Consider the following 13,664-nt stretch of genomic DNA (forward strand, 5'->3'; position numbering starts at 1 on the left):
CTGATGCTGAAATACTGTGCAGTTTACTTTTAGCTGCAGGTTGTCACAAATGTCTGCTGCTGTGGATCTGCTACATCCCCTTTCCCTCATTCGAGATTGCAAAATAACTCATAAAAAAAAATAATCAAAATAGAAACATTTGTAGAGTTAAAGAAAGTAAATGTGCTTGTCTTGGTGGCCACATCATGTGGGGTGCCCATAAATGTGATAGGCTGGAGGTGTGGACTCGCTGTCAGAACAGTGATGATTCAGTCACCAAGTTTCTTCCCTATTTAGCAAGACTTATGTAAGAGAAACTCAACCTGTTATATATGTGTAATGTCTTTAAGTGTTGTGGTTGTGTCATTATAGCAAGGAATAGCTCTCATATTTTACTCCAATGCCTAAACAGTAGGTTAGTATTTAGATATGACAAGAAGTTGGGCTATGCCATCTTGTCCTGGCTATATTCCTCAATTCGGTAGTTCACAACTGCACTTTACTTGCTGATAATTATAGAAGAACATTTGATGCCTGTGCTCTATCTATGGAAAGAAAAATCACCTGCCCATCATAGATGTGTTGTAACCTTCTAGTTGGGTTATAACTACGTGTAGCCAATCAAGAATGTCAGAATTGCTTTTGTACAAGGGGGTTTATATGTACATATATATATACAGCACAAGGTTTTACATAGTATATGCGAAATCTAATTTTTTTTTCCCCTGCTGCTGTTCATCTCTGCTAAGAAATTATAAAATAGATTACAGTTTTCTTGAAAAATAGAGCCTTTTCACACTTTGTACCCTAAAGATAGCAAAATGGTTTTCTGTTAATGTTGTAGAGCTGTGCCTGCAAACTCTCGCATCTTCAGTGGAAGGTACAACTGGTCCTGATGGGAAGTTACTATTTTTTTAGAGCCTTAAAAGAAGGGGGTGGGAAGATTGGTTTCTGCATAGCATAAGGAGTGACTTCACACATTCACACGTACAACTTCCAAAATAGTTCTCTTCAAAGAGGGGAGATTGAGATGAGATATTAGGAAGAAGTTCTTCCCTGTGAGGGTGGTGAGGCACTGGCACAGGTTTCCCAGAGAAGCTGTGGCTGCCCCATCCCTGGCAGTGTTCAAGGCCAGGCTGGACAGGGCTTGGAGCAACCTGCTCTAGTGGAAGGTGTCCCTGCCCATGGCAGGGGGTTGGAGCTAGATGAATTTTAAGGTCACTTCCAACCCAAACTGTTCTGTGATTCTATGACTTATGCTTGGGGCAGTGACATTTACAACAGACTTCCATGCACAAAGGAGATAGTTGGTCTTGTTTTCTGTGAAGTATGACCCTCTTAATACTGTTCCTTCAGTGCTCCCAGGCTGGTCAATTCACATGGGTCTTTAAGGGACAGTTAGGAGTATCCTGCTTGCTAAATTTACACACTTGTACTCCAGAGTGTTGAGCAATTTAAATTTGCTTTGAGAGGTTATTTTAGTCAAATTTAAGTTTATATGATTTACAGAATGACTAAAACATTCAAACTAGAAAAAAAATCAACCCAAGCAAATAAAATCTCACAAAAAAACCTTAAAGCAGTTGAAAGCAGGCCATAGGAAGGCACCAAACATTGGTGCCACCATTGCTGCCTAGAGTATCCTGTACTGCGACAAAAGGATCTCTAACCTTTGTAAATGCTTTCTTTCATTCTTACCAACTTCTGTCTGTATCTTCTGCTAGCAAAAGCCAAATCCAAGTGCGGTGCTACATTCTTCCCCTGCGCTAGTGGGATCCACTGCATCATCGGCCGTTTCCGCTGCAATGGCTTCGAGGACTGTCCCGATGGCAGCGATGAAGAGAACTGCAGTAAGTGCAAGCCCACCTGCAAGCGAGGGCACTTTTTCTTCTGTCAGCTCATTAATAGAACTTAGAAAGGAAGCATTTGTTAGCCTTTTGTTTCTGAGTCAAATATTTTCCCTGTCATTCATGATCCCAAAGATCCTTGTGGTTTTCACTTCTTTTTTTTTTTAAAGGTACAGTTTAGTCTTAGTTTGTATATAATGCCTGTATGATACTTAAGGCCCCTTTAACTTTGAAATGAGATTTAAGCTGAGTGTTTGACTTTGAACAGGTTCTCTGTGCTCAGATGTATCTCAAGTTGGCCAAATATTAAAGTTTTTTTAATTTTTTTCTGTTTTTTGTCACTGAAGAATGTGGCTTACTTGTTCAGCATTATTTAGATTTCTCTGTTTATGGATGTTCTCAAACAGTAAAAAAACAAAGGGTTATTTAGTGAATCTCTTGGAAGGAAGAGGTTCTCAAAGTCAGACATGCCTGCCAATGCACTAGTTTGAGGTCAGCATCTTGCAGGGAAGTTCACAGTAGAGAGATCATATGAAATACCACTTGACTTGGGCTAAACCCCCTGTGAGTGCATACGCAGATCATTTGTATCTGTAAGTCTAGCATCATAACATATAGCATATATCATAACAGTGAAGAAAGGTTCTGTTCAATCCAGCAGCTCTGTTGTTATTATCAGGAGCTGGGAAAAGCATGTGTCTGTAGGCAAACTTGCAACAGATACTTAATGACATTTAAAGGTCAGGAGGAGGACAAGGACATCAGCTTTCAAAGATAACAAAAGGGGCAATCTTTATAGTGATCTATCACTCTCTGCTTCTTGGAGTTCTTGCCTTTCTTGTTTGTGTGCTTTCCCTGATAGCATGAACATCTCTTAAGGTGCCGTCTGTTGTTGGCCTGGTATGGGCCTTGGGAGGGCCATGGAAATGAGATAGCATCTCTGCAGAGCAAGTGAAGCTAGAGAAAGAAGATTGAAGGCTAAGGAAATGACTTTGGGTTATACTTTAAAAAGCGGACTAGAAAGAAGTTTCGACAAAAGTGCTTTGAGTATCCTTGAGGTAGCGGACTGACAAGTGGCAGGTCTCAACTGAAAATGCACCAGAGTTGGTTATGAATTACATAAATTCCCATGAGCTTGTAGTGTGTAGCTCCAGTAGGACCTTGCAGCTGATAATAACATGCTGCTGATCTCCCTGTTTCCCTTTGTCTTTTAAGAATGCACCTGGCATTTTCTTACATATCCAAGTGTCTGCTCACTGTTTTGCTTACGTAGAGGAACAACACTGTAGGTCCTAAAGTGACTTGGAAAATTAATGTGCTATGCAAGTGTGCAGTGGTTTCAGACCGAAGGAGACTCGGCACGTTCATGATAAATGTGCTTTGGGGGAGCTGGAGGAATTGGGAGTGTTTGTGTTACATGTTGCAGGTTATATGCAAGGCAGACTTTAAGGTTTGTTTTTTAAAAGAGTCTTTAAAAGCAGCTCTTACTTTAAAGAATAAAAAATATGCAGTAAGTATTTGGGAACTGTAACCCCCTGTGTTATTGTGGCAGAGAAGCACTTTGGAGCAGATAAGGCATCTAAACAGCTTTAACATTTTCAATTGGAAAGTGGCATTCTGTTTCAGTTGTCTTATTACCAAAATCTGGCAGGAATTCAGATAATAGTGCCAAAAACAATTAAGGGACAGAGAGATTGATTTATGAGGAGATACTAAAAACTGCTAAGTTATGCGTATCTCAGCAAAGTGATGACTGTGTTGGAAGTTGAGGCTATATGTGTGCTGTATATGAAAGATGCAAATGCTGTTCGAGGAGGGATTATGTAGTTATGTGTGCTGGGCTATAGCTGAGAGTAGAGGGATGAAATTAAAAACGAGAAAATGAAGATGAATATCAAAGAGACCTCCTTGACAGTGAAGATGCATTGATGCTATGGTGTAATCTGCTAGAAGTGTTGAAAACTGCACTGCTTGAAGCTTTAAATGAAACTAGCATAGCATCTTACAGCATGTTTACTACTGAGTTTGGAGTGGGTGAGAAGACTGCTCTACCTAAACAAGTCTGCTTAAATACTGTTCTGGTTTTGCTCTGTATGCAACACTGGGCTTTATGCGAAAGGATTTTCTAGGCACTGTTGTAACGTGCATGCATATTACCCTCAAGAGGGGTTGAAACTCAAACACTGAAAAATTGAAAAATATCTGCATTGCCATTCTATCAATTCAAAATAGTGAGGAGAATGGGGAAGGTGGAAAAAGACAGAAGCAGAGGTAGATAAAGCACAGTTCTCAGCCAGGATTATTGGCTTGTAGTCTGAAACTTGAGCTAGACAGAGTTTGTTGCGATGGGAAGCAACAGGCAGTGTTTATGGTAGGCAGTGCTGTCCTCCATATGTCTTCAGTGTGAGCAAATGCTGAGCAGTGATTGTGACAGGGGCTCTCATGAGTGAACAGAAGGCTTATCACAACTGTGGGTGGACTGAATCCCTGCTAATGGTAATGAATCCTGCATGAATTAGGAATTTCATCTCTCTCTGTTTAGAGAGACAAGGTTGCTTTGATTGCCAAGTTACTCCCACATATTCAGCAAATTGACCAACTGTTGAGTTGTGACCCATTGTCTTTGATTGCTGAACGGCTGTTTCACTGTCTGGGTAAGAGAATCTCTAATGGAAGATTTCACTCTCTTTTTGCAGCAGCAAATCCCTTGCTTTGCTCTACTGCCCGATTCCACTGTAAAAATGGTCTTTGCATTGATAAGAGCTTTGTGTGCGACAGTCAAAATAACTGTCAAGACAACAGTGATGAAGAAAGCTGCGAAAGCCTCCAAGGTAGGCACTGGGGTTTGATCCGACTCTGCAGTATTATCCCAACTCCAATTAATGCAGAACAAGCTGAGGAGAAAATATGATTCTGTTGGCATCCTCTGTGGGCTAGAGCTGTGGTTTCTGAATTCTGCAACTAATGAGAGTGAGATGGGGAGTGTGTGTGTGTGCGTGTTTTGTATTCAGTGCTCAGAAGACTGGAATCTTTTTCAGATGAATAAAAATGCACTTTTGCAGGAAGTGTTTATAATCTATGATCCAGTGCTCACTGAAGTTGCTGGGAATCCATTTAGTGACTTATGGGAGATGGATTGGACCCAGTGGGACAAGTAGTAAAACTTCAGTTTGAAGTAGTTCAGTGGTCTGTCTGTTTACAAGATGAGTAAATCTGTGTAGGCTTAAAGCTTTATATCGTCATTGCTCAGTTACTTTCTGAAAGGCATGTTTCATTGCAGGACAAGTATGCAGTGAAAAAAATTATTCCTACCTTCCTTTGGGTTTGTATTTAGAGAAAAGGATGAGGACGAGGAAGAAAATTTTTGTTTGAAAGTAGCTGTGTATTGAGTCTTGCGAGAATCATGGAATACTAGAATGGTTTAGATTGGAAGTGACCTTCAAGACCATCTAGTTCCAACTCACTGCCACAGGCAGGGACACCTTCCATTAGACCAGGTTGCTCCAAGCCCTGTCCAGCTTGACCTTGACACTGCCAGGGATGGGGCATGAACTAGGGAAATAAGGAACATCAGGCCAAAGGGGTAAAAGTTGAAAGATTCTAAATCTGCCTCCTTTTTTAATCAATAAAGGTTTGCTATATCCAAATAATTGGAGCCAGATTATTTCATAGGTTAGAAATAATCATATTTTATTTGCGGAGTTCTTTCTGTGGTTTAAAGCCAATTTTGTGCAATATGTTTGTATCCACTTTTAAGAATCTCCATTTTAAGAATCTCAAAATGCAATCTGGCTTTTTTTTTTTTTTCTTTTTAACTTATACTAGAAGTCTACATGTAGTGCTCCTCTGTTTGTTTTCTATAACTTAATACTACAGTATTTTATAAAACATGAAGTATATAGGAATGATTTGAGGTTAACAAACAAATTAGGCAGCCTAATAAGATTAATGTGGGTGCTAAGGTTTCTTGTTGGGTTTCTTTTTTATTTTTTTGTTCCTTTGGCTTCTGAAGCTTAGAGCAGCAGTCTTCTTTTCCAAGGTTGGGATGAGTGTTTCCTCTGCAGATTAATTGCCTGGATTGCCTCCAGTTTGATGGTTGTCATGACAATCTGCTTTTGGAAGTGACTGTCAAGCTCAGGAGAAGAAAAGAGCTGGATTTCATGGAGCCGTTACTTCTGTCTTTATCTTTGTTCCTTCTGGAAAGTCAGATTAATAAGAGGGTTAAGCAAAGTAATTCTGTCTGATTCTATACCCAGGAAAGAAAGAGCCCCCAACAAGAAAGAGGGAACTCTCTCTCATTAGGACTAGAGCAGTGATGGTCTTTGGGTTGGTGGGGTTTTTTTTTTGCAGTTTGTTGTATGAGGTTTTTTTTGGGGGGGGTGTGTGTTTGTTATTATTAAAAGAGTCCAAGTACAGAGTTGGGAATAAGGAGCTCTCAAAAGGAATTGCTGGTTCTGAAGAGTGTGTGTGATTGCCTTTGGCAGCTTAGAGCCTCCCTGAATTGCCATTTCACCATCTGTAAGTGGACAAGTCTCGTGTACCTGTCTTTCAGAGTAAGGATTAAACAGTATAATATGCTCTGCTTCCCATATGAATGTAAGTGACAATTCCCTCTGGGGTTTGCAGCTATGAGTATGTCTGTCGTGGATTCCAAACACAACAACTGCTTTGTGTTAATTGGGAATTAGAGGCTGCTGTGGACAGTCTTTGGTTTCTCATGATTCTTTCTACAGCAGATCTAATTACTGTAATTACAATGTGCTTTGTGTTAACACAGTACCCAAGGTCATTAGCTAGAACTCAAGTGTTCTGGGTACCTAGGGACAGAGCAAAGCAAATCTGTAGGGTATTATGAAATCAAGATAGAGGGTTTTCTTCCCACTATATGTGTTACCAGTGTAATAGAGTGTAGTCTGACATACAGGATTGCCCTTGTGCTATTTTTCTATCTAAAAATGTGTTGATTTAGACATCACTGAGCTTCTGAACCACTGTATGCTAGTGTCATTATCACCATGTAACAGATGGAGAAGAGGGGGCATAGATCAACTAAGTGAAGTGCTCTCAGAGAACAACATCCTGGCTGGTAGAAGCAGAGCTTCATCTGTGCCTGTCTGCTTCAGGGGGATGTTGTGAGATTTAATCAATGTTTGCAAACTGTTTTGAGACATTATGATAACATGTGGAATAGAAGTGTGAATTATTAATTGATACTTTGCTCTCCTTCTGCTCTTGGGTATACTGACAAGCCGTTTAAATTAACACCTCTTCCTACTCCTCCATGATCTTCAAAGGCCTCCTTTATCCTGCTGTCATATGCTCCAGTAGCATATCAGTTTGGGTTGTGTCACATACTCCTCCATGCATAAAGATCCTTTCAATCAAGAAGGGTCACTCTGCTAGGCTAGGAAAACAGGAATGTGACCTCCTCCGGCAAAATGTATTGACCTGCCTTTGACATGGAGCAGCTCAAAATGTGCCATCCTTGGTGAATGACAGTTCTGCAAGCATGCTGCAATTTGAGATGAGCCTGAAGTTGTGGGTTTATAAAGATTAACTTTAGTTCTACATAGGGGTGGAATCATTGCGGGGGGGGGGGGGGGGAAGGGGGGCAATTGAGACCCCAGGATTTAGTTGTGAAAATGGGAGGAAGGTCAAGTTTTTGAGAACATGTTCCCACCCTGCTTTGTCCTTACCACTTGTAATTCAGTGTTGCACATCTTACAGAAGGTTTGTATGTCATGGGAAAAACACCAGTTTAAAAACCAGAATCGTGAAAACTTAGCAGCAGCTCAAATGATTCTGCTCTAATTCCTAACAGTAATTACTTGTAGTTCTTGCTCCTGCCATGGTAAACTTCAGAGCCGTTCCTTTAATCCCAGCCCAGCTATACTATGGTCACCTCCAGTTTCCAGCATTGTAATAGTACAGTCTTAGTCTGGAATGTGGTGTATTCATCTAAGTATGATGAATATGCACCTGAGTTTTGGGATTGGATGGAGGATATAATTGCTTGGATTATCCACATGAGTTACACATATGAATTGTGCTTTCGAGGGGGTTATTCCAGTTTTAACAACACTTGATTGGAAATTTCTGCTCCTCTTCTATACTTAATGGATTTAATCTAGGGAAATGCCTTCCTCCCACTCTTTTTGGTCTTATTACTTTAAGGTCTCTATGCCTCGAATTAACTGAGTGAGCTAATCATTTGTAGGCATCAATCATTCAGGCATCCACTCTATTGGAAGGGAATTCCTTCTTAATATTTTTCAACCACCATGTAAATTTATTTAGCTCTAGGACTGTATTTAATTTATTCTCTTAATAGCTTTTTATCTAAATGTGTTTTTACAGTGCTGCTTCCTTTAGTTTCTCCTGCATTGTGTACTTTTAGTAAAGTACTAGTAAAGTACTAGTAAAGTACTAGAAAGCTTTAACACCAACAAAAGTATACTGGATATTTTATTTCAAACTCCTTTTCCTTTCATGGCCCCTTCCTTCTGAGTTTGTTAAACACCTTTACTAGCTTTAACCCCATTGCCTAGGAAAGGGGGTTTATTGCTGGCAGGGGGTTGAAACCAGATGATCTTTAAGGTCCCTTCATTTTATGATTCTATGAAAAACTTAAAAGGGTGTTTGTAGATCTGAGAGGTGTCCAGCCTCTTCACCTGATCTGCCTGAAGCAGGTGATGACTTGGGTAGTGTAAAAATCAGTTTTATGACCTAGGTCAAATCTTAGACAAGCTTTTGTATCACTAGGGGCTCACCATGTTTGTCAACACCTTTAACAGTGGAAAAAAGGGAAAAAAATGGTCTGGCAGCAATTGCCTTGCCCTGAAAGCAGTTTCTGGAAGGCAATAATAATGACATGGGAGTAACTTTGTGCCTTCAGCTCGTATTATGTCTGTTCCGTAGATAGATGTACTTCAGGATGCTGATGGTAGCCTTCCTTCAAGGCACAGCTTACTTCCATGATGGAGTAATGGGAGTGACTTATTGGACTCTTGCTGTAATCTTTTTTCTTTTTTTTTTTTTAATACATGTTTTTAGTTACTAGGGCTCAAATTGCAGTTCTCAAGCTACTTGCAAAGTCAGTATGTGCACGTAGTAACAGCTACTTTCAGTCAGTGGCTGATAAGGGAAGCTGGAAATGGAGGCTGTAAATGGCATGGGGTTTTCTTCTCACCTGTGCAGAAATGAAATATGAGCTCTTAACAGCTGTGTCCAGATATTTTTACCTTCACTTCATGACATTTATGTCAAATTAACAGTTCTAGAAAAAGGTGATTACATGAGTGTGCAGTTTCTTTGCCTGTGCTTCAGAACTTCACGACTAGGTGATAAAATGTCACACTAGAGGAACACAAGTGTAAAATAAAGGACATTCTTTCTCCCCCTTGTTCTTGAGGCTAATTAAATTCTTTCTTGAGCTGTTATTAGTAAAAGAATTCCTTTCAAATACATTTTCCACAATTTTTTAACAGCATGTAGGTGTTTGAAATACACTGTATACATTGGTGTGTCACACTGTGTCTGGGCTACTGAATTGCATTAACTTTTTTTAGATATCAGTCTCATTTAATTGGGCAAAGGCTTTTCCTGCTGGACTGTAGATGCCAGCCCCCAGTCTTTTTGCTGTCAATGGACGGAATCCAAATAAAAGGCACAGATAATCATAGAATCACAGAATGGTTTGGTTTGGAAGGGACCTTAAAGCTCATCTATTTCCAACCCTCTGCCACAGGCAAGGACACCTTCCACTATACCGGGTTACTCAAAGCCCCATTCAGTAAATCTCCCCTCTGTCAGTTCAAAGCCATCCCCCCTTGTCTTGTCACTACCTGCCCTTGTCAAAAGTCCCTCTCCAGATTTTCTGTACCACCTTTAGGTATTAGATCCAAGCACCTTGTATAAATGTGTCTCTATCCAGATGTTGTAGCAGTTTAATACACAATCAATGATGTAATTCACCTCAAGCAGCATGTTTTCAGTGGAGGCAGTCCCCTAGAGCAGGGTTACCAAAGGTCTGTTGAAAAGTTTTACTGACATCTACTCAAAAAGAATAAATGGAGCGACTCAGGTCAGCCAAATGTCTCTGTAGCTAGTAACTGTGATGGTGAAATGCACTTGACTCATGTCAATGGGGAGGATAGCTAGAAATGCAGAACTGAGATGAAGGTGACCCCACGTGTGTGGGACCGCAGTAGGTCTGGGCGGTTGCGTCTGTTAGTTTGAGAAATCCTTGCTTGGAGTAATTCTGTTTTTTTTCTCAAAGTCGTTCCACTGTGCTGGCATCGCTACAATTTTACTCAGCCTTACAGAAAATATGATCCCGTATCATCTTACAGGAGAAATAACAGTATGGAAAACTGAATTTTGGAGGATGGGGGAATGTGTCACAACCGAGGTGGTATTAACATTAAAGTGAGTATACCAGACTTCCCTAGGTCTTCATGCTCACTCCTGCCAAATGCTGGTCCCAGCCAGCTCAGCGGGAGCATTAGCTTTCTGCAGCTGAGGCAAATGGCAGTTGTTATTGCAGGTCATACTTCAGTGGCCGTACCAAGGTGCTGTATTCACAGCAGAGCATGAATTGCTTTAGCGTGATTTTTAATACCTGAGCAAGATATCAGACAGGGTTCCAGAGAGAACCCTGACAAGAAATCCAGAGAGAGGCTTTTGACAAGGCCATGTAGTGACAGGACAAGGGGGAATGAATGGCTTTGAACTGACAGAGGAGAGAATTACATGAGATACTAGGAAGAAGTTCTTCCCTGTGAGGGTAGTGAGACACTGGCACAGGTTGCCAAAAGAAAGTTCATTTCCAGACATTAAGCCGAGATTCATCTTCAGCCAAGCATTTCTGTACCTGTAAATCTGTGAAGGGTGAGGCCGTTGAATTCTAGCTTTCACTTCTTAGCTGCTCTTGCATTAAGACTTTTGTCCCAGAGTCTCATCAAGCTTCCTTGGAAAGTTGGGCACCACAGTGGATTTTCTTCTGCCTGCAGAAAATTGTGGTGAAAGACATCATGCCAGTCTGTGGTGTGTGCTGTTCCCTGAGTTTGCCAAGCTAACTCATCTTCCTATCTGACATTACCAGATATTCTGTGCTAATTTTCTATAAAAGATCATACTAAAAATCCATATTTATGAGGGATGCTAAAAATGTAAAGCAATTATATGGTTTTCAATTACATAAACATCAACGTGCAATGGAAATTAGATGCTGAAAATAATCAATTTTCTGTTTATTTTTATTATAGAGTCTATGCAAACAGTAAAACCTGCAGAACAAGCAGGGGGAGGAGTGCGGAGGGTACAGTGCCATAAAGTGCTTTTAGAATCTCTATTCAAATTTAGTTGTCAAAGTAGGTATTGGCTGTTAAGGGAGGTAGCAACCTGGTTGAGTAGGAAGTACCACGTGCCGATGACCTGTTCCTATCTATGTCGTGTTAAGTAGTGTTTCCACTAACATGTTCGAAGGTTGGGACAATGAGAGTGCCTGTTCATGTGCCCTGAACATAGAGGTAGCAGCAGCCAGAGCCCCCCTGATACTTCCTGCTGATGGCATGGTAAATGAACTTTGGCATTTTTGGTTGACATCGGCTGTATACCTGATCTCTATTTTAGAGATGACAAATACAAAACTTCTAACTTTTGAAAGCTTTGTGAAAGTTCTCAAGGTTGACCAGAGAAGCTGTGGCTGCCCCATCCCTGGCAGTGTTCAAGGCCAGGTTGGACGGGGCTTGGAGCAACCTGGGCTAGTGGAAGGTGTCCCTGCCCATGGCAGGGGGTTGGAACTAGATGAGCTTTAAGGTCCCTTCCAACCCAAACCAGTCTGTGATTCTAAGTTGATAAAGTCATCTGAAGAAAATAAATACTATTAATCACTTCTGAACGTTATCTGTCGCTTGAAGTGTACCAGCAAGTCACTGTGGGTTCTGGGCACTGGTGCTGAATTACATACTTCAAAGCGGACGCTTTCAAATCTTTTTTGATTCTAATAGCATTATTGCACCACCGTAAATACAGTGATTACCAGTTAGTTGTTAAGTGGAAGTAATTTTGAGGATCTGGTGTTTTTGCTAAGAGGTTAGGAAACTTGTTAACTGCACAAAAGCCTGTGGGAATTAAAAACTAGCTTGTTTTGTTCAACTGTTTATTCCTAGATCATCATTTCCCTTTGACTCCAACATGCTGAACAGCTAGCAAACACCAACCATATTTTAGTGATGGGTGTCTGGGAAAATACTTTAAGACTTCTTTAGGCAGATTTTTCCATGGTAAATGGTGCTTGTGATTTACAGGAGAAGACTCAGGACTATCCTTCTACAGAACACGTTCTAGAGCTAAGAGTTTTCTTCGAGAAGAGTTTTCTGAGCTAAAACTTGAACTGTTTTGTCAGTTAACTTTGAAGTCCATGGTGGCTGGGTCCTTGCTGACTGGTTTGCGAGGAGGTGGTTTGGACTTGGCTTGAGGGAAAGAGATCATTCTATGCAATTAAATGGTAGCTCTGCAAGCTATTTGGCACTGATGCATGTAAGAATCCATAGCTGCAGGAATATTGTATGAGAAAGAGAGTATCCTTATGGGAAGTGACTGACTTGCTGTCAAATGTATTTTCCTTTTTTCACACTCTAGAAGCACAAAGCGATAAGCATGTGACTTCAGAAAAGCAATGCTGGGTGGGAATTTTATCCTTGCTTAATAACTGTATGACTGTGATCAGCCAGGAAAAGGCAGATGAGAAGACCTCATATTCTGCTCAAAAGCTAACAAATTCCAGATTGACTCCTCCCCCTCCCCCCGTTGTTTTTGCTTCCTATTAAAGCCAAATTTGTCTGACCAGATTGGAACAGGTGTGTTGATGATTGCTTAGACAGAGATATTCTTGAGAGATGGCTGAGACAGCAAGGTGGCTACAGCAGGTATGAGGCCAGGTTGGACGAGGCTTGGAGCAACCTGGTCTAGTGGAAGGTGTCCCTGCCCATGGCAGGGGGTTGGAACTAGATGAGCTTTAAGATCCCTTCCAACCTAAACCATTCTGTGATTCTTTGAAAGGACTGAAGCGGTTGTTGTGGTAAAAATGAGACATGATGGCAGTGAGCAGAGCCTGGCTTTCAAATAGTTGGAGGAGATCATAGGCAGGGGCTTGAGCCATGCTCCTACTTAATTATTTTTTTTTTCTTTGTTTTGTTGTGTGAAAGGATCACTTGGCCATAATCTTGTCATATACTACTGTGTGGAGCCTGCTTGTAGAATTAGACTGAGATGGTGGAAACCTGCTCTCACGCACACACAGTCAGTTTTGTGATAAGTCAGCTGCCAAGGTTTACATTCCTGAGCCCAAATTCTTGCTCTTTCCATTCAGTTCATAGCACAAGTATGATCAAATCAGTGAGTGTTTGCAGAAGCCACTGCTGGTCCCTTCCTTGCTTTCCAGACTGCCTTTTCCACCACCTCTTGATAGATAAATCCTGGAGAGCTGATGATTACTTGGCAGCCATATGAGATCAGATTCTAGTCATGACTGATAATTGCAAGAAAATACCCAGAGAATACCTTCTTGGCCAAGCTGGATGTAATTCAAGACTCTATGTGAAGGACTGCTGGCTGGAGGTGCCTAAAGAAATGTGTAGAAGAGTTATCATGAGCTTGTACATGGGAGAGAGATCATAGCCTTTGCAAGTGCTTTTGCAAGCTCAGGTCTGAGGTGGAAACCAAGCAAAATGGAAAAGCACTGTGAAATGAGTTAGCCCTTGACTAATGAATTTCCAGGAAGGTACAGGGCTGCTTTTGGTCTGTGCCTTTCTTGTGTGCACATCAATAATGTGG

The 13,664-nt window shown here is 41.0% G+C and overlaps 1 protein-coding gene across 6 annotated transcripts in view; it reads left to right on the forward strand.

The window, feature by feature from the left end:
- The window catches only part of LDLRAD3 (low density lipoprotein receptor class A domain containing 3), a 128,068-nt gene that overhangs the window by 34,839 nt on the left and 79,565 nt on the right, over positions 1-13,664 (forward strand). For 5 of the 6 annotated variants that reach the window (XR_003991215.1, XR_003991214.1, XM_030484614.1 and 2 more), the window contains exons 3-4: positions 1,704-1,829; positions 4,523-4,657. Coding sequence is in view for 4 of the 6 variants with exons in the window: in XM_030484614.1 (XP_030340474.1) it covers positions 1,704-1,829; positions 4,523-4,657 (261 nt within the window). In the remaining 2 variants the exon portion in view is untranslated. The remainder of the gene's footprint in view (positions 1-1,703; positions 1,830-4,522; positions 4,658-13,664) is intronic. The other variant, XM_030484613.1, reaches the window with a different exon arrangement.

Source organism: Strigops habroptila, chromosome 4 (genome assembly GCF_004027225.2).
Source record: "Strigops habroptila isolate Jane chromosome 4, bStrHab1.2.pri, whole genome shotgun sequence".
In the NCBI taxonomy this organism is placed as follows: Eukaryota; Metazoa; Chordata; class Aves; order Psittaciformes; family Psittacidae; genus Strigops; species Strigops habroptila.